Genomic DNA, 25920 nt, shown 5'->3' with positions numbered 1-25920 from the left:
GAATTAGGAAGACAAAACTACCTGAGTGAATTCATAAGGTGTAAGTGTCCGACTCATAGCCTTTTATTCTAATCTTAAAAGCATGAACTTGGAATTCACACAAATCAGGGTTAAAATACAGTTTATATAATTTATTAGCTCTTTGGCTGGGACAGGCTATTTAAATCTTCAGAACTTCATCTTTTTTTTTTTTCTTTGATTCTTTAATTTGTTGTGAGGATGTGTATGCTTAGCCCAGTACCTAGCACATACTAGGTAAATAGAAACAGGTGTTAGTTTGGGTGTTGGTAGGATCTTTTATATGTCTGTAAGAATTTGTTCCTCATTGGAGGATGTGGGTAGTTTTCGTACATTTTGGAAAATTGTGTTTCCCATCTCTGCCTGAGGAAAGAGGCACAGGTTCTGTTACAGAGAAAAGGGAGTACCCAAACTAAACCAAACTGCCTGGACGCTGATCATCTCTTTCTCTTCGCTATAGCCTTTGGAAGGGTGGGCATCTTCTGCTGGTTAAGGAAAAATCCAGCTCAGTTCAAGTAACATTCTTATAGTGTTATAGACTCTTAACAAGTAGTGGATCAGCCTCTAATAGCTTATTTGGAGGCCCGTATACCAACAGATCATTACAGTGCAAGTCATAAGAGCCACTTTAGAGAAATGAATCAGTGTCTTATGAGAACACTATAAGAAGTTATCTAATCTTAATCAGAGAAAGTGACCATTCCGCTCAGTCTTTTGTTCTTAAACAGCACATTTCATCAAATAATCGGCACAGATTTTATGACATTTTATTTTGCAAAAAAAAAAAAGTGGGGTATGACCATTTTGTAAAGCTTTATTTAAAAATTGTGTTAATATGATATTACTTTAAAATTACTTATTACCAACCTGTGTTTGGTGCCAGATCAGAATGCCTAAAATGCTCATGAATATACTTAAACGCAGGGGTGATGATTACACAGTGAAATACAGTATGTTAAAATATTTTTTTCCTAAATTCTAATAAGCATGTTATTAGTATATCTCTTAAATATTCCCCAAGAATCCAAATCCAGATTTTTCAAAAGCCCTCAGGGAAGTTTCCTGCCTTACCTTCTGTCCCCTTTCATTCTCTCAGATGAACCTAAAAATACTTGATTCCTCTGTGTAAGTCTCTCTGGTTACTCTCAGTGACTAAGGAGTAGATAACTTTTTGTTTGTAACCATCTAACACAATAACAATTATTCCAACATGTAAAAATGAATCAAATTAACTTACTAGAATTTTCACTGGACTTCTGTCCCTATGAATAATGTGGATCATTGATCTGTAATTTCCATGTATCCTCCAAGATACTATGTTGCCTTAGCTCTGATGATTTGATAGAGACATGGGAGACCTCGAAGATAGAGCAATATGTTTGTGTTTCATCTTTTGGTAATGGTGGAAAACTATGGAAGACAGAAGGCCACTTGGCTCCTGCAATCACAGTACCTTGCCATCTTCCTCTGCCGTAAACTCCAGGATTGTGAGCTCTTTGAATTAGAGATTTTGGCAAAGTTCTCCATGGTCTGTGAAATTCAGTGTTATGTAAACACAAGATACTGAATTATTATTCTCTCCTTATTTCTTCTTTGAAATGATCCCTTCATCCCTTGCCACATGAGATATTTGAGAGGGTTTGTTTTCAGGACCCTGCTATCTGATCAGTCTTCCAAATGCTTGCTTATTGTGCAGATGTCATTGAAAGATTTGCTTAACAGAGAGACAGTAATGTTACAGAGAAATCTTAGTTCAGGAACTGACATTCAAATTGTTTTGAAGTTTAAGAAAAAAAAGAATGCCAGGAAATTTATGCCCTGGTCTTAGTAAAATGCCACATGGATTGCTCCTTTATTAGTAGTGTCTTAAGCATATATGGGAGGATTCTGTAGCTCATTCCTGAATATGCCCAGAATGGTCTTCAAGAAATTGCATCAAAGTTCTTAATGATAGCAAATGAAGCCTATGTTACAGATGTACTTACAGGGGAAATTTGCTGGAATTTAAAAAGCCATCTCTGTGAGCAACATATACCCCCCTACACACACATGCACACAGACACATACACGACCATTTATCACACTTTTTCTGCCTCAACTCCTTCTATGAGAGAGTAAGCCTTATAGAAGGAAATTGAAGAAAGCGAAGCCCTAGCTTACACAGTTTTAAGCTCCATCAAGCTATGGAAAATCACAGAAGGAAACTGTTATGATCACAGTGTTTATGGATGTAAAATTCACCACAACTAGACAGATATCATTTATCAATGTTCTTTTTGTGAGAATAAAATGGTGCCAGAATTCTAATATGGAGGAGAGGTTGATACACAGCCAGATCTTCCCAAATGGGCCCCACGGTCAAGTTCAACTTTGCAGCTTTTTTATGGGGATAGGTAGCTTGAATGACAGGTCATTTGTTTGCAATTGTGGGGACAGTTTTGGGGCCAGGAAAGCCTCCATTCCTCTCTTCTTTCTTCCTTTTTCACCTGCTAAGGCACTTCCACAGGCCCGAAGTCACATCTCAAGCACACCTAGAAATACTTCATGTGAAATTGGGTACTGTCGTGCACTTTATCTTTAATTTAATGGAGGTTGAAGATAGAACTGACCCACGGCAGAGTGACTAAAACCACATGTGGGCTGGATTGACCCTCCCTTGATCTAGGAAAGAGTAAGTGCTGCTTTCCAGCTCACCCTGTATACTTAACTCCTGTGGGAGGGTAGTTCTGCAGAGCAAGTCTGGTAAAAAGTGGTCTGTTTTTTACCACACAAGTCCTTGCTGCAGCTGTATGTTAGGCAGACAGAGAAATTGTTGGCTGGGTTGTGTTCCTATCTCTTGACATAAAGAAAAATAGTATGTCGAAGTCTGATATTCTTGGTGATAATATCTTGGTACATATTTTTCTTCCTCAAATTTGTAAAATTCTCTTTCCATTGTGTCTTTGTGATAGGTAAACTCTACATGAAGCCTACCCCAACATTTATGGGGTAGTTCCATAAATACTTGTTTGCCACCTACCATTTGGAGAGCCCCAAAACCTTCCTTTGTGAAGAGATTAGTGTCTACAATGGATGGATATTCTGAATATTGAATCCGCCTATTTTTATTCAGATAATACTTTCTTTACATGAAGGTGAATTTAAAAGCTGGTTTTTATTCCAAAGCCCATACCAGACCATATTGATGGATCAAATCACATTACCAGGGAGTCCACAATCCTCAAGTCCACAATCCTTGGTTCCAGCAGTTCTAGAAGCTGGATCCATTGATTTCTGGTGTTTGGGAGGTCAACTTAGTGAACATCAAATTTGCATTACTTTCCAATGGACTGCACCAGCACTATTAGTACTGTCAATACTAAAAGGCATAGGACTTTATTCGTTGTGCTCTAAGGAGCCAGAGAGTGGCAAGTTTTGGCTGATAGACTTATTTAGAATCTAAAAATTTGACAAATGAGTCTTCCTCAGTGACTGAGGTTGTAGAGTCACAGATCATAATTTGGTTTAATTTTCTCATTTTTTAAAAATCTGTGCAGAGAGAGAAGCCGAAGGAATTAAGCGATTTGCCACTGACTGGCGGATTTCAAACTAAAAGCCTGAAGGTCAATGTTTCTTAACTGTGAACTAAGTATTTATCATATACAGGAAGACCCCAGAAACTATTGAAATCAAAATATAGTCCCAAGAGTCAGACGTTTTATGTTCAAATCCTGGCTCAGCCACTTACAGACTGTGTTCTTGAGCAAGTCCTTGAACCCCACTCTGTCTTCATTTCCTTATCTGCAAGATAAGGATGAAATGCTGCTGGCAGCAGAGGATACAGGTCAGGACTAAAGAAGCAGACCACTTAGCTCAGCTCCTGGACCCCTTACTGACTCACTGTGTGGCATTGGTCAAGCTATTTCAGTTGCTCCATATGTAAAATGATACAATAATAGTACCTGTATGGTTGCCACGAAGATTAAGTAAATTAGTACATATGGAGTTCTTACAGAAGTGTTTGTATATAGCAAGCACCCAGTAATACTGGAAGCTGTGTTGTTCCTGTTGTTATTGTTACTGTCCCTATTTAATAAGCAAGTTGACATTCAGAGAGGATAACTTGATCAGAATTATAAAACACAAAGAGAAGCTAATTCTAAGCATGGAATGTTATAATCCAAATTTCAGGGCCAGTCTTGGTCTTTGACGTTATGCTTATGTGCCCCATGTTTAGTAAACATGGCTTGGGGATTAGGCATCTATCAAATCCAAGTGTGTTTAAAAATAGTATTCCAGGAATAGAAGTCCTAGCAATAAATGAGCTTCAAAGAAAATCAAAAACAAACAAGAGATTTAATAAGCCAATATAAATCCTGATGTGAAGTTTTCAATTTATTCAGACATTACCCTAATAATAATCCTTTAAATTGTCCTAAAATCACAAAATATCAAAGAGTAAAACAAGTTCTATTTAGAGATCTTTGAACCTAACTGAAAAAATAATTTTAGGTCATTTTTGCATGATCAGATAAAAACAAGCATTTGAGAAAGTCCTCACTCTCAGTCCCCACATCAACATCCTTCAGGGATGTAAAGAGCATGTGCTGCTGTTCCCACACTGTAAGCAGAACACCTGTGGGAAGAGAGGCACCCTGCTCTGCAGAGATTTGTGTGTGTGTGTGTGTCGATGTCTCTGTGTACATGTGTGTCAGTGTCTAACATCAGCGTGTGTGCGGGTCTCAATCTGTGTGTGTCTATTTCCCCATATTCCTAGATAGCTGTGTCCATGTCTGTGTTTGTGTGTGTCTATGCCTCTATGCACATGTGTGTCTAATATCTGTGTTTGTGTGCATGTGTATGCTATGTGTGTGCATCTACTTCTGTATGTATGAGACCGAGTCTAATATCTGTGTGTGTGTGTGTGTGTGTGTGTGTGTGTGTGTGTGTTTGTCCCAGCACTGATGGAATTAATTACTCTACATCATTAGCTAGCTGCTTCCTGTCCTGTCTCCTCACATATCAAACTCTTACAACAGAGGCAGGGGCATCTCTACAGGGAAAATTACTCTTTTGCTTTCCTCTGTAAGGCAGGCTTGAACTGGATTTATGTTCTGATCAAAGGTGAAGAGCCTAGATGAAGCACCGTGTCACCCTGTGCCGTGGTCCTGTTGGAATTCTCACTAAACTGACAACTCTTAGACAGGAAAGGAGCATGTTGGCCATCTCCACCATTGGCTGATGGATTGGTCATCTTCTATTCAAGAGTGTCCCAGGAGTTTGAAGTGCAGTGGCCTTAAGCCACCTTTGTCATAGCGGTTTGTCTGCACAATGTACCTCTGCTTCCCAGTCTCCCTTACACACCCACAAAATTCAATCAAAGCACACAGTTGAGTGAGAACCAGAGTTTTCCAAGGATCTTCTAGATTTTCTACTCAATATTCTTTCCAGCACTGAGTATGAAAACTTAAAAATGTCAGACCCCAAATGCCTGGTGCTTCCACACACCTCATTCTGTCTGCAGAACTCTTTGCTTCTGCCTGGGCCTGGCTGCCTCTTCCTCACCCTTCCAGACTCACTGCACATATCACAGACCCCAGGAAGCCTTCCATGACTCTAATGCTCCCTCTTCCCTCTGAACTCCCACTCCATATTTTTTGTGCTTCTCTAACATCTCAAACTTATCTGTCTCATGGACCATGAGCCCCCAGGAGATAGGATATATGCCTGTTTCACTTATTACTCTGTCTCCTCACTCAAGATTGGTTCACTAAATGCTAGTTAAATGAATAAGTACATGAATAGCACTTATTGCAGTGTCTTATTGTTGTCTCTGGAAGTCCATAAGATCAAGAATATTTTTCAGGGCCTGTGCCCCAGTCCTCCTGATATTTTGGTACACATAGTACTAGATTTTCAACACATAGGTACAAGCACACATATGTATGTGACTGGCCAAATAGATGGGGGAAAGAAAAGGTAAGGGCCTGCATGACTGCAAAACACTTAGGATGAAAGGAAAGAGGAGGTAACTCTTGTAGAAGATAATAGAATAAAATCTGTGGATTCTGACATAAAGGACTGAACTTACCAGCAGTCCACTTGTAGAGAAAACTCATAAGTGTCCAGAAAGGTTTCTGTTTACAGGGTAAATGGACATGTTAAAAACTGCTCATGAGGGCTGGGGATATAGCTCAGTTGGTAGAGTGCTTGCCTCTCAAGCACAAGGCTCTGGGTTCAATCCCCAGCTCTGCAAAAAAAAAAAAAAAAAAAAAAAAAAAAAAGTACTGCTCTTGAGAACTGACTCAAGGGAGTATATTAGTTTGCCAGGGTTACTAACAAAGTATCAGCAACTTGGTGGTTTACAATAACAAAATTCATTCCGACATTCATTCCAGGTCTGGAAATCTGAAATCAAGGTGTGGAAAACGATGTGCTGCTCCTAATTGTGCAGAGGAGGACACTTTTGTGCCTCTTCCTCTGATGGTGCCAGCTGTCTTTGGCATTTGTTGACTTGCAAATGCAGCCCTCTAATCTTCCTTGCATGGCCTTCTTCTCTCTGTGCATGTCTGTCTCAGTGTCTGGATTTACCCTTTCCCGAAGGACACCATTCATATTGGGTTAGGATCCATCCTAGTGACCTCATTTTAATTTTGTGTTTGTTTGTTTGTTTGTTTGTTTGGTACTGGGGATTGAATCCAAGGGCACTTAACCACTGAGCCACATGCCCAGCCCTTTTTATTTAGAAAGAAGTTCTCACTAGGTTGCATACAGCCTAGTGAAGTTGTTGAGTCTGGATTTGAACCTGCAATTTTCCTGCCTCAGCCTCCCAAGCTGCTGGGATTACAGATGTGTGCCACAGTTTCTGGCCTCATTTGAAACTATTGTTGTAAAGACCTTTTTTCTAAATAAGATCACATTCTAATGTACTGGAATTAGGACTTAAGCTTCTTTTGTGTTGTTGTGTGTTTGTTTGTAGGAAGTATACAATTCAGTCCTTCACAGGGAGAAATACTCAGATTTGTAGGGTTTTAGTGAACAATATCAACTGCAAATCAATATATTGATAGAGATATTTATGTCCTGATTTGATGGATGTCAGTGGATTTTCTTAACATTAAAACACTTAATCTCAAATCTTAAAAGGCTTATAGTCTCCATGGAATGATAACTAGAGAAAAATGTCTAAGCAAATAGAATTGGTCAGATAAGATGCTCTAGCACTTGACTCAGAACAGCTAGGTTGTAAGTGTTGCAGAATATAAACAATAGCAAATATAATATAAACAGCAAATACAAGCCTGCAGAGAGGGTAGGTACAGTTGATGTGAGCTGGATTATGAGAGGAAACTTCCTGAAGAGGAATGGCTTGAATCAGACATTCCAGTAGGAACAGGGAGAACATTTATGCAGGAAATGTTGGAAGAAAATTCACAGATGTGAAAAAGAAAATGATATATTTGGAAGCCAAGAAGCCACTAAGCCCAACAGAAGCTCTCTCTATGTGAGGGCAATAATTCTGGAAAAGGAAGGGGTTTCAATTAACAGAAGACCTTCAGTGTGAAGACGTTGATCAATTAAGATAAAATGAGATAAACTGAAATAAAAATTTTAAAATGTTGTTATAGAAGAAAAATAACAACAGATGACACTGTTTATGATTCAAAAAATTTGTGACTTTGACTACAACCCAAGTACTATTTTTAAAAAGAAATTTCTACCTAGAATTCTAGGCAATGTCAAACTCCTCCGAATAAAAGTAATAAAAGTAATTTTGCATATAATCTACCCTACTAATCTGTTTATCAGAAAACCCATATCTGAATTATAACAGCCAATAGGAATTATCATTTGTAAATGTTTAATTGGCACATAATACTTGTACACATTTGTGGGGTTCAGCATGATATTTCAATACATGTGTGCAATGTGCAATGATTAAATGAGGGTAATTGGCATTTCTGTCACCTCAAACATTTCTTATTTCTTTGTGTTGAGAATATGCAAAATCCTCTTTACTAGTTATTTTGAAGTATGCATTTAATTGTTATCAATCATAGTTATCCTATTGTGCTGTAGAACTTTTAAAGGTATTCCTCCTATCCAACTGCAACCCTGTGCCCATGAATCGTCTTTTCTTTTTCCCTCCCTCCCACCCAGCCTTCCAGTGTCTGGGATCCACCATTATACTCTTCATCTCTATGAAATCAACTTATTTAACCTAACATAATGTTCTCAAGACTCATCCATGTTACTGCAAATGATAGGCTTGCATTATTTTCTATGGTTGAAGAGTAAGGAATTCTACCTCCTTCTAATTGACCATCACCTAGAAGTTGGTGATCAGAGCTTGGAAGATTTCACTTAATGAAGCTATGTGTAGGTGAATGAGCATATGAGTATTTTTAGACAGAGAAATGTGTGGAGGTGAGAGAAGACTAAAGAGACTTTGTATAATTGGCCCTCATCTTGATACTTGTGTTAGCTCTTAAGTGCTGTGATCAAAATTCTTGACAAGAACAACTTGGAGGAGCAAAAGTTCATTTGGGTTCATGGTTTCAGGGATCTGAGTTCATGGTTGGCCGATGCCATTACTCTGGACCTTAGGTAAAACAGAACATCATGGTAAAAGGGCATGACAGACGAAAGCTGCTCAACTCATGGCAACCAGGAAACAAAAAGAGTGAGAGAAAGGAGCCATGGACTGATATAGTGGCCTACTTCCTCCAGCCTGTCCCACCTGCCCACCCAGTAGTTCATTCAAACTGTTAACACATTAAATGGATTAATCTACTGATGTGGTCATATCTCTCATAATCTAATCATTTCAACTCTGAATATCCCTGAGTTGCCTAACACATGAGTTCTATGGGAGACATCTTTATATTCAAACCATAGCAATACTAGTTTACCCTTTGACATGCTCCAAGAAGGAAATAAGTTTAGAAACAAATGACATGCTAGTAATGATATGGCACAGTGTATCTTGCTACGAATATCACTTTTTTGTTGAGATATTCATTAATTTAAAAAACTCAAGCTTGACAAGAGACATTTGTATTGTTAATAACCTTGGTTTATTTTATTTTTAGCAACAATTTGGACGGTGTGGTGAGTTGGCCTGAGTAAAATGTTCACTTGACCCATGCGGGTCACAGGTGGGAATGAGTGCCTTGCCACCTCAGGTGTTTGATAATCTTGGCTATAACTATTTTTGTGGAGCTAAAACCTCATGCCAAGTAGGCTCACTCCCAAGGGAAGCATGACTATCTCCTATTTCCTTGCTGTTTCATATAGACAGCCCTGTTTCACCTGGTGCTATTTATCATACATACTTTTGGTTGAGTTTTTGGTCTTCAAACACATCTTTAGTCTCTAATATCTAAACATCTCCTTTGATTTTATTTATTTATTCATTTGATCCCATGAAGAAGTTCTCTAAAATATAGTGGTTGTAATGCCAGGTAGCACATCTGTTGCTGTAGCTGTGTGGTAGCTTTTCATCTCATCTTGTCTGTAGTCTTCTCTCTGGAGCCCTTCATGATTCAATCCACTGGTTCTTAGTGACTGAGGAGGGTAGAAGGAGTAACTGAGTCCCCATCCCTACTTTGGGGAAATGACCTCAGCTTGCTTATTCACACATCCAGGATGACACACCTACTTTCTTACCTCAGAGTTAGGATGACTAGGTGAGACAACCTAGGCCGAGGGGCTTTGGAAAGCAATGGGTCACTCGGATGCAGTGAAAAATGAGTACCACACTGTGTCTGCTGACCTCCTGCACTCCCGTGGCTCAGCCAAATAGTGTAGTGATTAGCTCATTACTATTACCTAACACTTTCACTATGTCTCCTGGGTTTTTGTCAGTTCTCCCCTCTTTGCTGAAAGCTTTTTGACTGTGGTGAGCACCATTTCCACTTTTGGCAGTGAAAGCTAAATAAGTTACATTCAGCAGGTCACAGATACCTTTTCCCTCAGCCTCTGACTCACTCCAGGAAGCCTTCTCACTCTGCTCCTTTAGTCCCTGTCCTCACAATAATTATTTCTGCACTGAGCACTCAGTAACAGCAGTTCATGTGAGCTCATGTTTATAGAGCCTTTTATCTGTGCCAGGCACCACGTTTAGCCCTTAACATAGAAGTTCTCACTTACACTTCCTAACAACCCTGTGAAGTAGGTGTTGCTATTATTTCTGAGTAAATTGTTAAATAACTTCCCCAAGACTCTTCAACCAGAGAGTGGCAGGGCACAATTCATTCATGAACAATCTGATCCCAGAAGCATGGTCTATGTTCTGCCATCATACACCTTGCTGAGCATCTGCAATAGACCAGGTGTTGTATTAGTTGCTGCATATATTGAGATAGATAAGGGTCCCTAAGAGTCCCTACTGCCCTTGTGGAGCTTAGTTTAGGGAGGGAGACAGGCCTGGAAACAAATGCCTGCAGCAGAATGGAAGTGAGCCTGAGGGGAGAAGAAGGTGCCACCACAAGGAGGAAACAGATGTTGGTATGCTGTGGAGGAAAAGGTCTGTCTCTGCCTGGTGGGAAGGGAGATCAGAGGGGATGTTCAGAATCCAGCGGAGAGGACTGGACTCTACTGGGATTTGCCAGTACAGAGGAGGATACAAAACTGAGTAGAGGAGCAACCTGAGACTAAACTAGAATGGCATTGCAATTTTGTGAAGCAGCTTACAGGACAGCCAAGGAGTTGACACATGAGTGATAGGGAGCCAAACTGATATATTTTTATAACCTCAGTAATTTTAAAATAATTTGTTTTTTAAGTTGCAAAAATAATACACAGTGTTCCCCTGTGCCCTGTATCTCATTTCCTTATTTTTTTAATAATTTCAAACCATTGGAGAATAATTTGGGATGATACTCCATTGTATCTTAACGATTTGGAATATTTTTCCTAAATACAAGAATACTATCCTACATAACCACAGTATAACCATCAAAGTCAAGAAATGACATTAATTCAACATTTTACTATCTAATCCACAGACTCCATTCAAATTTTGCCATTTGTCCCATCATGTCCTTTATAGGTCCAAGATTCAATATAGAATCATCACAGGTTACATTGATCATCATTTCTTTTCAACTCCTCCATAATGGGATAGTTTCTTAGATTTTTTCTTATCTTTCATATCCTTCAACATTTTGAAGAGTACAGGCCAGTTACTTTGTAAAATGTCCCTCAGTTTGGATTTGCTTGATGTTTTCTCAGGATTTTGAATTTATGACAGAAACAATCCACAAGTATGCTATTTTCTTCTTAGTGCATTGGTGTTAGTCAGCTTTTCATTGCAGTGACAAAAATACCTGACAAGAATAATAGAAAAGGAAAGTTTATTGGGGCTCACAACTGCAGAGGTTCAGTCCATGCTCGGCTGATTCTATCACTTTGGACTCAAGGTGAAGGAGAACATCATGACTGAAGGTCCCTGAGGAGGAAAGCTACTTATCTCTTGGCAGGGTCAGGAACCAGAGAAGGGGAAGAGGAGGGGTTGTAGGGAAGAGGCACCCTTCCAGGGCACACCCCAGTGACCCACCTCCTCCACCCATACCCCGTTTTCCTACATTACCACCAATCAGTCCACTCAAACTAGGCTGGACTGATCAGTTACAGCTCTCATAACCCAATCTTTTCACTTCTGAATATTCCCACATAAGCACAGGAGCTTTGGGGAAATACCTCATCTCCATACCATAACAGCATCATGTCAGGAGAAAGACAGTGGTCATATATCCTATTACTAGTGATGTTAAATCTTATTGCTTGATTAAAATTATATCTGCCAGGTTTTTGTACTACAAAATTAATAAGTACATCACACCTATTAATAGTAACAAGTATTTTATGGAGAATATCTTAGTCCATTTGTGCTGCTCTAACAGAATAACAGAGACTGAGTAATTTATAAAGAACAGAAATATTTTCTCAAACTTCTGGAGGCTAAGAAGCTCAAGATTCAGCCACTGGCATCTTGGGAGGGCTGCTTTCTGCTTCCAGGGTGCTACTTGGATTGCTGTGTCCTCACATGGCAGCAGACGGAAGGGCAATAAGGGAATGGATTTCCTTTGTCAAACCCTTTATAAATGGCATCAGTTCATTCTTATGACCTAAACACCTCAAAGGCCATGCCTCCAAACACTGCTGCATTGGGGATCAAGTTTTCAACACATGAGTTTAGGGGGGCACATTGAGACGATAGTAAGGAACGAATCTGATCCTAAATAAGTATCCTATTCCTTTTTGGCCTTTCATCCACCACATTTAATACCCACTGACTATTCTTACCTGAGTTCATTATCATGATGGCTGCTGAATGGTCGCTTTCCAAATTCCCTGTTCCTTCTAGATTATTAATAGGCTTTCCACTGCAGTGGAACGTGCTTGCATTTATTTATTTATTTATTTATGGATTTCTATTTTACTAAAAGGGATAAAATCTATTACTATCCAGTCGTTCCAGACATAGCAAGTAGGAGTCCTTTTCAAACTGGCCCCCTCTGTCCTTTTGACACATAGTTCATCATTCTTTGAGCACTTCCCAGTTTTCTGGTATAACAAGATGTTCCAGGTCCCTTTTTTCTTCTCCTAGACCCTGACCTGGTGTCAGCCACTTCTACGGGAACTGGTTACTTTTAGTAGAGAACTAAATTCTCTACTAAAGGGATTCCAGGATCTGGACACATGATGTATTTAATGCTTCTAGGATGCCATTGCTTTTAGGCCTTTCAGTGGAGAGAGCTAGGAAGTACCACATATTATGGTTATATCATCTATAGCTGTTGTTGTGTCTTTGTCTATCCATGTGTCTATGTATTAAAAACCATAAGTTCAATACCAATCCAATCTAGTCTTTTGACTTTCCATATTTGTAACTCCCTTTACTGACAATAAGAAATCTGGCTCACATTATTTTTTAGATATCTATGTATTTTTTCAGTCCTCCCTGAATGTTTGACTCCCAGCTACCCTGGCCCAGTGTTGAACCCTGTCATGTGCCAAGGGGCCACTCCCAACCAAGCCACATGCTAAAGTTCATCCCCCACAAAGGGAAAGAAAGAAGGAGGAGGAAGGAGGAAAAAAGCCAGTTTGAAAGTTCAGCTCCAAAACTATAGTGCCCCCTCTCCTACTGGACCAAAGCTGAACCCCGCACATACTGGCTCCTTCCCCTACTGAAACTCAGCTCTGACTCTGAACGATGTTTTAGTCAGAGCAAGTAAAATGATCACATTTGCATTTGGACTGACACCTGTAGCTGTGAGCTGGGAATAGATTGGATACTAGGAGATGTGGAGAGAAACTGGGAGACTCTAGTAAGAAAGTCAAAAAACTGGAAGTGGGATGGGTCCCTGGCTGTGTCTATTTGCTTACCTTAAACTTTCTAAATTTGGCCATAGTCAGTGGTGTCCTATTTATTACTATTGAATTGTTCTCTACCTACTGACCTCAGAGGCATTCTAAAGTAAATAAGTATCTTTGGGGGACTTTTGTTTTTTAAATCACAGGATAGAAATGGTGTGGAGAAATGTCAAATTGGAGAGTTACATACAAGTTTAAGAAATGCTTTTAACAAAAAAACTAAAGTTAATGATGTTCAAACTGTACTTTAAATTACTGAATTAAAAAAAAAAAGACAAACAGACAAACAACAACAACAACAACAAAAGCCTACTTTGCTGCAAAAGCCGAGGTAAGAGAAGGTTCTGAGGGCATAATAGCTTGGAGTGGGAAGAGTCCACCATTAAAAATTAGGTGCCTTTATGCCAGCAACAATCAGTTGCTGGGAGGCAAAGGTCATTACCTTCTCTGAAAGACTAGGGAAGAGAAACCCTGGCAACTCACATAATGAGCCCTGTGCACAGGAATGCAAAAATTCTTCCTTTTGAATAGCTAATACAAACACAAGCTGCTAAGAAAGGCCAATCACCATGGACCCTTGATTGCCCACATTACCTCTGATGGCCACATTTAAAAGCAAACACCTCTCTGGGGGGACCACACACTGCCTTTGCCCATATCACTGCCAAGGAGCACTTTTGCTTCATTGAAATCACAACTGCAAGTGTATGCATGGGTGGCATCCGTGTTTTTGTTTCTGTTATTAAGAAAGAGATCTGTCAATTTTGTCATTTATCGCTTTCTGAAGCTCAGCATGCTAGGGTGCCTAGCCTTGACCACTTAGTCACCCTGGCGTTAAGAGACAGGTAATGATTAAGCATGCAGGAGCCAAGCTCCTGAGTTTGAATCTTGGTCTCTTGTTTACTTGCTGCATGACCTTGGACAGTTTACTTAAAGCCTCAGAGCTTCTGTTAGTGCACCTGTAAAATGGGGAAACTTAGAGTATCTTCTTCAGAGGATTGACATAAGTTGTAAGTAAGTTCTTTTTTACCCCTATTTTTTATTGGAGCAATATAGTTGTACACAGGTTGGGATTTGTTGTTACATATTCACACACACAGAGCATAATAAAATAATTTGGCCAATATCATTCCCCAGTATTTCCCCTTCCCACATCTTGGGTGGGCTTGGTCCTGGGTTCTGCTGAGAACTCAGCAAAAGAAGGGATACTGCAGTGCTGAAACTGACAAATCTGCTGTGCTGGCCCCTGTGATGGGGAACAGCTCCATTCTCAGTGCCCTGTGTCCACATCAGGGTAGACTTGGCTATGATGCAAGGTGACATCGAACATCTGCCTGCAGCAGACATTTGGGACCATGATTTGACCTCTCCAGGTCTCAACTCTTCATTGTTAAATCCAGATGATAGTCATATCTATCTCATGGGGCTCTGAAGAGGATTAAAGGAAAGAATACACATAAAGCAGCTAGCACAATCTGGCTCACAGTAAATGTTATGTAAGTGTTGGTTTGACTATTACTATTGCTAATCATGGGCAAGGTCATAGATTGCTCTCACATCCTGGCTTCTGACTAATGGCTAAAAGTTCTCTGCTCACCCATGGCCTGTGACTGGCCAGATCCAGGTAGAGTGACAGGACCAGTCTACTTGGCTAGACTTTGGACAGATCTCCATTGCTGTCAGGGAAATAAAGTGGGAATCAGGAAACCCACTCTAATGTCTCAAATCCAGTTACAGTAACAAGTCAACTCTGGCACACCGCTTGCTGGGCAGAGGCAGGAGGCTGATTCCAATCATGGAGGAGTAGGATCACCCCCTGTCTCCTGCCTGCCCTTGGTCGGGAGTCAGTTGTTCTGGAAGTGGGCAGAGTCAGGTCTGGCAGTACAGAGCACCAACTCCAACCCCTCAGTTCACAGAACCTCTCCTGCAGAAAGGTTTTGACAAAAGGGACAGTAATATGAAGACGGGTTCAGAGGAAAGAAAAAGTATAGAAAAGAATGTGAGGGAAACTAGAGTCTGTCTAACATTTTGGCTGAGCTCCCAACCATGATTGAAACACCTAAAGCCTAGAAGTGCAAGAACCCTACCAATCAGGTTTACCGCCCTCCTGGTGCATAACCACAGGCCTCCAGCCAAAACCACGGAGGCAGATGTGTTTCAGAATTCACAAGTTTTTGTATTTTAGAAAGACGTTAGATGACTAAGACATAAATTATATAACCCCTTGCAGTTTCTAGAGGAAAATGCCATACTCCAACAGGCTAAAATTGCTGCAGTCAAATGTATAAATATTTACACAGAGTGGGATGCAGCCTATCAAAGCATGTCACATTAGGCACAGCTTTGTCACCAAAAGAGTTTATACCACACTGAAGAAAAATTTATGGTATTCAGAGCTTTTGAGACTTTGAAATTGGGAGCGAGCAATTGGGTAGAGGACACTGCTGAGATGCTGACCAGTCAAGTGACTAAATCCAAAGGTGCACATAGTTCACCACAAATTCAATTCCGTTTAAATGACCACACAGTTAACTATGCATCTGCTATGTTCCAGGCACTCTGTGAGGTGCTGAGGTTAAAGTGATTTAGTTTCCTAGGGCTACTGTAACAAAGTACCACACTGGGTGGCTTAACAAAATAGAAATTATTGTCTCACAGTTCTAGAAGCCAAAATCAAGTCCAGAATGCAAGACCCACAGCCCATAAGGGCAGCCTCCATGCAGGACAGAAATAGGGGAAAGTCCCTGCTTTCCCTTTTTTGGCCTAAGTTGATTAAAATATTTTTGACCCAGAATCAGCAAAAGTGCTTAATGTGCAGATAGTTTCTACTGACCTCCTTCCTTGAGAATGTAAAATGTACTTTTATCAGAGTAGGCGGAGAGGTCTGTTTTGTGAGTTTCTCTGTGCAGTGTTTAAGAGGCCTGATAACTGTCAAAATGCCTCTGCTTCAAGGTCCTGGTAACTGAGTTTCTAACAGGTGGGGGCAGGGGCCCAGGGAATGAGCATAAATCCTGTGCCCTGGCACACTTGAACCTCAGGGCAGCATTATCCATGCAGGCAGCTGCCTTATGAGACACACACAGAGCAGTCATCAGTATGGGGGTTTTTGCTGGACTTTGGCACCCACAACATTTTAGGATTTCACTTAAATTTGGGGAAAACCCCCTTTTTTGAAACAGACAAACAGAAAAAAATGTACAAAGCTTATACATAAGGCTTGGTGGTTTTTCACGAACTGGACCCAGACCAGTACCCAGATCTAGACAACATCCGGGAGAGACCTCCTCACCTTGCCCTTCTTCTAGTTCCTACCTGCCAAGTACAACCACCTCCCTGATGCCTAATACCATGGATTGGTTTTGGTTTTTGAGCTTATATAATTGAAATAAAACATATCAATTTTTGTGTTTGTGGCTTTGTTCACTCAGTTTCATGTTTATAAGATTCATCCACATTGTTGCTTATTGCTATGGTTTATGCTCATTGCTTTATATAGTTTTATATGAATACATCATAATTTTTTTATTCATTCACCTGTTAATGAACATTTATGTTTTTCTTCGTGTGGGGTGTTGTGACTTGTGCTTTCTATGAATATTCTTATGTCTTTGGATGAATGACTATACATTGGAAAGAAGTGTGTACTTGAATTAATTGTCTATTGCTGCAAAACAAATTTCCCTCTAAACCTAGTGACTTATAACAACAATGAATGTTATTGAATGTTTATCCTTTCCCACAATTTATTGAGTAAGGAGTTTGGAAGCAGTATGGGTAGACAGGTCTGGCAGAAGGCCTTTCCTGAGGCTGCAATCATCTGAAGGCTAGCCTGGTCTGGAGGATATGGTTTGTTTGCTTGTTTTCTCCTAAATTATATTTTAATTTCTATTTAGTTTTGCAACATTTTAACAATGCATTGCATCCCCCAAGTTGTTATTAGGCATGCAGTCGTGCCCTAGATATTGAGAGTACTACAATGAGAGCACATCATGGCTGCTCCCAAGGATGAAAACTTTCTTCATTTGCCCATTTGGATAGGTGTACTTGTGTTCACCTACATACAAGAAATGACATACTACCCACAAGTTTTGTAGCAATATGAGGTGCTTGCACTTTATATTTTGCATTAGTTTTTTGCCTTTTTTTGCATTCTTTTTATTTGTTCTAATTAGTTATACATGACAGTAGAATGCATATTGACACATCTTACATAAAAGGAATACAAATTCTCATTCTTCTGGTTGTACATGATGTAGAGTTACACTGGTCCTGATATATACACATGTAGGATAATAACGTCCAATTCCTTCTACCATCATTCCTACTATCATTCCTATACCCCTTTCTTTCCTTTCACTCCCCTCTGTCTAATCTAAAGTACCTCTATTCTTCCCTAGTTTCCACCCACACTTATTGTGGATTATCATCAACATATCAGAGAAAATATTTGGCCTTTGGTTCTTTGGGATTGGCTTATTTTGCTTAGCATGATATTCTCCAACTCTATTCATTACCTGCAAATGCCACAATTTCATTCTTTAAGACTGATTGATATTCCATTGTGTATATATACTACATTTTCTATATCCACTCATCTGTTGAAGGGCATCTAGGTTGGTTCCATAGTTTAGCTATTGTGAATTGAGCTGCTATAAACACTGATGTGGCTGCATCACTGTAATGTGCTGATTTTAAGTCCTTTGTGTACAAACTGAGGTGTGGGATAGCTGGGTCAAATGATGGCTCCATTCCAAGTTTTATGAGGAATCTCCATACTGCTTTCCAGAGTGGTTGCACCAATTTGCAGTCCCACCAGCAATGTGTGAGTGTTCCTTTTTCCCCACATCCTTGCCAACATTTATTGTTGCTTGTATTCTTGATAATCACCATTCTGACTGGAATGAGGTGAAATCTCAGTGTAGTTTTAATTTGCATTTTTCTAATTGCTAGAAATGTTGAACATTTTTTCAAGTGTTTGTTGATTGATTGTATTTCTTCTATGAAGTGTTTCTTCAGTTCCTTAGCCCATTTATTGATTGGATTTTTATTTTTTTTCTTTATATATCTTGGAGATTAGAAATGCTTTTGATTTATGTGTATTGGTTTTATTGATTTTATATCCTTCTACTTTGCTGAATTCATTCATTAGTTCTAGAAGTTTTTGGTAGATATTTTTTTTTTGGATCTTCTACATATAGAATCATGTTGTCAGCAAATATTGATAGTTTGAGTTTTTCTTTTCCTGTTTGTATCCTTTTTTTATTCTAATTTCTCTGTCTAGAGTTTCAAGGATGATCTTGAATAGAAGTGGTGAAAGAGGACATCTTTATCTTGTTCTAGTTCTTAGAGGGAATGCTTCCACTTTTTTGGAGGATGTGCTTTTAAGGTACCTTATGCACATTAATGGCAAGTTGGGCTGACAGTGGTACCATTCTTCTGCAGGTGGACTTTCCTTAAGACCATCTAAGTGTCTTCATGACGTTTTGGCTAGCTTCCCCCCATGGATAAGCCATCAGAGAGAGCTCCAAGGGAAACCATATCCTTTATGGTCCAACCTTGGAATCTCAGAGCATCACTTCTGCCTCATTGTAGTCATTGCAAGGGTGCCTCTGTGTCCAGTCCATACTTAAGGTTTCACCTTTAGAAGGAAGGGGTAGGAAAGGACATTTGGACAAATCTTATAACCTTTCTAGCACAACAACATTTTATAACTTGAAAACAATCCTGCTAGGGGACTTAAAATAAGAGAATTTTATAGAAATTCACACGAGGATCAAAAAGAAATATATTCCATCCAGACTCTCTTCTTCTAATCATTTGAAATTTTGTAATGATGATAAGGAGGGTGTTCAAAGTATTGCCAGGAGATAGCATGGTACAATAGGAAGAACATGGGCTTTGGATTCACATGTATACAAGTCCAAATCCTGGCTTCACAATTTGCAATTGATGGGTACTTGAACACGCCAGCATCTTGGACTCTCAGATTCCCTCAACTGTAACATGATCTAAAATCAATGAAGCCTGTCTCCCTGGAGAAAACCCAATAAGCTAATACATTCACGTGCCCTGTGCAATGGAAGACCCTTCTATTTGCTCATTTGTCAGGAATTTGTTACCTACATTAACTGTCTACAAGGTAACCTGATGGACACTGTGAGTGTTACAAAACTGACTCAGACACAGGCCCAACCTCAGAAGGTCTGTACTCTAGCTGGACCCTGGACAGACAGAAAGTGACCAGAGTCTGGAGCAAGTATGAATGCAATCTTTTAAAAATGGGTCAAATCTGGATATGTAGAAATGTAAAAAGTTTTGAGGGATAGCGGAAAGACAAAAGGTATTCCAAATTAGGAATATAGCTTACATAAAGATGGAGCTAGAAAACTATGGGGCATAAGTGGATGTACCAAATAGTTCATTACAGGTATAAACAGTGTAGATGAAAGAAGGTAGTACAAATATGGATGGGACAGAAGGTACCTATTAGAAGAGCAGGAAAGATGAGAGTAGACACTTACTTTAACAGTCTGATGAAAATCATTAAGGCCAAAGATTTTTAAACCAATTTTCTGAGCTGGCTATGAAAATCAGGCAGACTAACTATTCTGGGATCTACTGCCATGCTTTTCTTGGCTAACTCCCATTTGTAGAATCTTTGTGCCTCCAACTGTAAACAGAACTTTCTAAAACTGATCATTAGAGAATGCTCTGACTCAGAGCCCAAGGAACTGAGCTTTGTACTTATCATTCCCATTTTGGAGGCTTCAACAACAGGGAAGTGCAGTTGGCTGTTTTATAGGCCCTTAGCTCACTATAAATGTACTTCTCAAGACTCAGCCATTTAGAACTGGCCAATACATGCACTCAACTCATCTGTGTGTTTGACTTCTATGTCCAGATAATGAGCCGCTCACTCCACTTACTTCCCTTCAGGAAGACTGATCTATTTAGCAGCCTCCACTTCTGTTACATTATCCAGTCCCAGGCAGTGATGATATTTATACATAAGACAGAGATATTTCTGTGCTGTGATGGAAGTTTGAAGGAAGTTGGAACCAATGACCTTTCACTTTGAAGCCAAAGAATAACAAGCACAAATTTTTTCAGTCTCACTAAGAACGGGGGCTGAAGAAATTAGCACAAAGTCTTTTTCTAAACCCACCATTCAATATGTGATACCCAAACTTTTTATGTACACAACTGATGTCTAACATAACACCTTTATTTTGATGAAGCTTGCATGTTCCATCAAATAGACATAGTGGTAATCATTATTGGAGATTTTGTAGGTGAACATTGGCTGTTGCACTGTCACCCTCTTTGCTTTATTCTAAGGGAATGCTAGAGCTTGAAGAGGAAGGATGGGTTCTAGGCTTAGATAGAATTCCTAGCCAATCTTTGGCTAGAACTTCCCACATTCCCAGTTGGAGGATTTTAATCAATTAACAACCCTTGAGTCATGGGAAATGTTTTGTGCATAGGAACTAAGGCAGTCTTTGTCCTCTCTAATTTCTTCTCAGGTGGGAAATTGGCAAGTGGAGTCCATGTAGTCTCACCTGTGGTGTTGGCCTGCAGACCAGAGATGTCTTCTGCTCTCACCTGCTTTCCAGAGAAATGAATGAAATGGTAGTTTTGGCTGATGATCTGTGTCGACACCCTAAGCCCAGCACAGTGCAAGCTTGCAATCGCTTTAATTGCCCCCCAGCATGGTACCCTGCACAGTGGCAACCGGTGAGTTCTGATGTTACTCAATATTGGAGCGTATGTTTGCAAGAGTTATTCAAGACAAAGGATTCTTGTCCCACTAAGGGAACGGTCAAGTACTTCTCATCCCTCCCTTCTTAGAACTTCCCCACCTTATTCAAATCTAAAGCTGTTAATTATGAATACCATGTTCTTTCTACTGTACCACACCCCTCTTCTCTCCAAAAGCAACTCATATGACCCCTCTGTTAATCTGACAAAATTGGAATCAAGCTAAGGAAAAATTTCTAAAATTTAGATAATATGGTGGGTTTTTCATAAAGCTAAATTGTTTCTGAATCCAGGCCCTTTCTAATTTTTGCTATTTAAATATTCTAAGAAATAAGGCTATTAACATACCTCAACATTGTAAAAGCAGGAACTCAAATTATCACTCTTTGCCAATGACATGGTTCTATATTTAGAAGATCCAAAAATTTCCACCAGAAAACTTCTAGAACTAACAAATGAATTCAGCAGCATAGAAGGATATAAAATCAATACCCATAAATCAAATGCATTTCTATATACCAGTGATGAATCCACTAGAAAAGAAATTAGTAAAACTACTCCATTCACAAGAGTGTCCGAAAATAAATAAATAAATAAATAAATAAAATGCTTGCTAATCAATCTAACAAAAGAGGTGAAAGACCTCTACAATGAAAACTACAGAACACTAAAGAAAGAACTTGAAGAAGACCTTAAAAGATGGAAAGATCTCCCATGCTCTTGGATAAACAGAATTAATATTGTCAAAATAGTCATACTACCAAAAGCATTATACAGATTTGATGAAATTCCTATTAAAATCCCAATGACATTCTTCATAGAAATAGAAAAAGCAATCATGAAATTCATTTGGAAAAATAAGAGACCCAGAATAGACAAAGGAATCCTTAGCAAGAAGAGTGAAGCAGGAGGTATCACAATACCAGACCTTAAATTATACTACAGAGCAATAGTAACAAAACAGCATGGAACTGGCACCAAAATAGACATGTAGACCAATGGTACAGAATAGAAGACAGAAACAAACCCACATAAATACAGTTATCTCATACTAGACAAAGGCACCAAAAACATACATTGAACTGATAGCCTCTTCAACAAATGGTGCTGGGAAAACTGGAAATCCATATGTAGCACAATGAAATTAAACCTCTATCTCTCACCCTGCACAAAAATCAACTCAAAGTAGATCAAAGACTTAGGCACTAGAACAGAGACCCTGTGCCTAATAGAAAAGTATGCTCAAATCTTTACCATGTTAGCTTAGGACCTGACTTCCTTAACAAGATTCCTAAAGTATAAGAAGTAAAGTCAAGAATGAAAAAATGGGATGGAATCAAACTGAAAAGCTTCTTCTCAGCAAAGGAAACAATTAGTAATGTAAAGACTGGGCCTACAGAATGGGAGAAAATCTTTACCACATGCACATCAGATAGAGTACTAATCTCCAGGATATATAAAGAACTCAAAAAAGAAAAAAAACCCCAATCAATAAATGGACTAAGGAACTGAAGAAACACTTCATAGAAGAAATACAGTCAATCAACAAACACTTGAAAAAATGTTCAACATCTCTAGCAATTAGAAAAATGCGAATTAATACTATACTGAGATTCTATCTTATTCCAGTCAGAATGGCGATTATGAAGAATACAAGCAACAATAAATGTTGGCAAGGATGTGGGGAAAAAGGTACACTCATACATTGTTGGTGGGACTGCAAATTGGTGCAACCACTCTGGAAAGCAGTATGGAGATTTCTCATAAAACTCGGAATGGAGCCACCATTTGACCCAGTTATCCCACTCCTCAGTTTATACCCAAAAGACTTAAAATCAGCACATTACAGCGATGCAGCCACATCAATGATTATAGCAGCTTAATTCACAGTAGCTAAATTATGGAACCAACCTAGATGCCCTTCAACAGATGAGTGAATAAAGAAAATGTGGTACATATACACAATGGAATATCACTCAGCCTTAAAGAAGAATGAAATTGTGGCATTTGCAGGTAAATGGATGGAGTTGGAGAATATCATGCTAAGTGAAATAACCCAACCCCAGAAAACAAAGGGCCAATATTTTCTCTGATAAGCAGATGCTGATCCTTAATGGGGATGGGGATTGGGGGTAGGGAAGAATGAAGGCGCTTTGGATTGTACAGAGGGGAGAGAGGGGAGGAGATGTGGTGATGGTAAGGACAGTGGAATGAGACAGATATTATTACCCTATATACATGTATGATTATGCTACAGGTGTGACTCTGCACCGTGTACAGCCAGAGGAATGAGAAGTTGTGCTCCGTTTGTGTACATACGATGTGTCAGAATGCATTCTATTGTCATGTATAAATAATTAGAACAAATTAAAAAGTAAAATAAAATAAATTAGACCATTAGGTAATGATTTTTTTTTTAGCTTCACTACTTAGCAAAGTAAGTTAGAAATCCCTAAGTCAATTTCAGATATCCATTTTCATTTTCTTGGGCCTATGAATTCTGAAAGTCTGGGAACCATTGTTTTAAAACCAGGATAGACAAACTGCAGCCCACAAGCTAAGGCCTAGCCTGCAGCCCTTTTTTTAAATAAAGCTTTACTCAAACATACCCACACCCCTTCTTTTACTTAGCATCTGTGACTGCTTTTGCGCTACACAGTCAGAATCAGAGAGCAAATGGCTCACAAAACCTAAAATATTTGCTCTCCAACCCTTTACAAAATTGTTGATCCTGCACCAAAATATTACATCGTAATAATAAAAACACAACTATTCTATTGTAGTCATCTATCTAAATTTAATATATATTTCTCAAGCTTGTTAAATTGACTTCTTCTATGCCTTTAAAGAATACAGAAGCATTTTTAACTGATCACTTGTGTATCTCATTTTGCAATGTGCTCATCATCAGGACATCAGACTGAGCTTTAAAGTAACAAGAAATGTCACAAAAAGTAAGCCTGAAAAGTGGCCGGGATATACATCCCTGTCTGAGACAGTTTTGAACTTTCAGAAGTGTCCTAGTTTGGATGATAAGTTATATGGTCACCACCTGAGGAGTGAGGAAGGCCCCTTACAAACGCTTGCCTCAGTGCTGAGAAGGGGCTGCTACTTCCAGGCAGCCAAATATCCTCCAGGCCCTTCCTTTCTTCCTTCCTTCTCCCTATCCGACTTGGAGCTGTGGGTTAGTAAAGTACTCCAAGAATCAAGTAAGCAGAGCCCCAAAGTACAATCAGCTCTCCGTATCCAGATTGTCCACATCTGTAGGTTTAAGCAACCACACATTGTATACAATCTGGTTAAGCCTGCAATGGTTGCCTTTGAGCTAAACATGTTAGATTTTTTTTCCTTGTCATTATCCCCTGAACAATACAGTATAACAACTGTTTACATAGCATTTACATTATATTGGGCATTATTAGATGATTTAAAGCATACAGGAGGATGTAGGCATACATAGGTTGTATGCAAATACCAGCCATTTTTCATAGAGAACTGGAACCAAATCAGAAGAGGATCATGGAATCAATCCCTTGCACATACTGAGGGGCGACAACAAAGCAGCTAAAAACAAACTTTGACTATATATTTTCTTTTCAAGCTTAAATGTGTTATGACTGATTTCATATATTCTGTACCACTGTGTGATGGTTCATGGAAGTAAAGAGAATGCAATATAGCTTGAATACTGATGTACCAGGATTTTACTAAGAAATATATATATATATTATTCCACATCTACTTGAAGTTAATTCTCACAACTATCCAGTGAAAATTAGGCTTTATTTTCCTCATTGCAAAAACTGGGGTTCATGCTGCTAGCAAATTTAGGGGTGGCCATCAATCTAATTGTACTGGGTACTTTCCACAATACCAAACCCCATCGTTGTAAGGTTGAAAGGGGTCTTGAGGGTTGTATACAATGGATGATGTGCCCATGGCCTTCATGTAGCCTTGCTCAGGATTATGCAGCCTGAACCAGAACCAGGTTCCTGGTTTCTAGTACATTTATCCTGAGCTGCCTCTAATTAGCGTAAATTAACGACTGTAAACTGTGCTACTAACTCTAAGAAAAGGTGACGAGTAAGTTCAAATCAGTTTCCACTGTCAGAACTACCAAGTCCCTGTATTACTAGTAGCTTGTGCTGTCTTTAGGTACAGAGTCGGTTGTGGATAAAATGTTTATTATATGACAAAATGAATGAGGAGATAAGTGTATCTCCCATGGGCCCTGAATTTCTGACTTTATGTCCCCCAGGTCAGACTCTCTCTAAACCGGAGTAAACAATAGACTATTCTTCTTATTTCCTAGACTCCTACTCCTTTAGTTAAGCTTTGTTAGGCAAAAATCAGTCATTCCTAACCTCTACCAAAAAAGAAGTCATCTGTACTGGAAGGAGGAGTAACTTCAAGCCTCTGAGCTGATTGGCTGTGGTCTTAGGACAGACACCTCCAGTTAGGATACCAGCTGTTGATGCTATTTGCCTGCTTAGCCCACTGATTCTTCAGCAGGCCTTAGTGGGGTAAGGTACCTGGTGTGCACCCATGTGATCTTTCCCATTTAGTTATGTGGTTCTGCCTGAGGTCTCTCATACCTCAACCGGCACACAGCCTTTGTTCACATAAAAGAAAAGGAGTTGGGATCAAATCCTTCATTTAAGAAAAGACAGTCTGATGGGCATTCATCTGTTGGAGTAGAGACCTTTTCCTCTTTGCTGTTTGAACATAGAGTCGCCACAGATTTCGTGTGTATGTTTCTTTTCCTGGATAAAAAGCACAAATTAC

At 39.3% G+C, this 25920-nt stretch overlaps 1 protein-coding gene and 1 non-coding gene across 3 annotated transcripts in view; both read left to right on the top strand.

The window, feature by feature from the left end:
* Nucleotides 1–25920, top strand: part of Adamtsl1 (ADAMTS like 1) — a 368881-nt gene that overhangs the window by 214523 nt on the left and 128438 nt on the right. For both annotated transcript variants that reach the window (XM_047525412.1, XM_047525411.1), the window contains one exon: nt 20901–21111. In XM_047525412.1, the coding sequence (XP_047381368.1) occupies nt 20901–21111 (211 nt within the window). The remainder of the gene's footprint in view (nt 1–20900; nt 21112–25920) is intronic.
* Trnae-cuc (transfer RNA glutamic acid (anticodon CUC)) lies at nt 6178–6252 on the top strand. Its single transcript has one exon. It is a non-coding gene; the product is annotated as a tRNA-Glu (tRNA).

Source organism: Sciurus carolinensis, chromosome 14, assembly GCF_902686445.1.
Source record: "Sciurus carolinensis chromosome 14, mSciCar1.2, whole genome shotgun sequence".
NCBI lineage: Eukaryota > Metazoa > Chordata > Mammalia > Rodentia > Sciuridae > Sciurus > Sciurus carolinensis.
The sequence above is the reverse complement of the archived record's forward strand: the minus strand, read 5'-3'. Positions and strand labels throughout refer to the sequence as shown.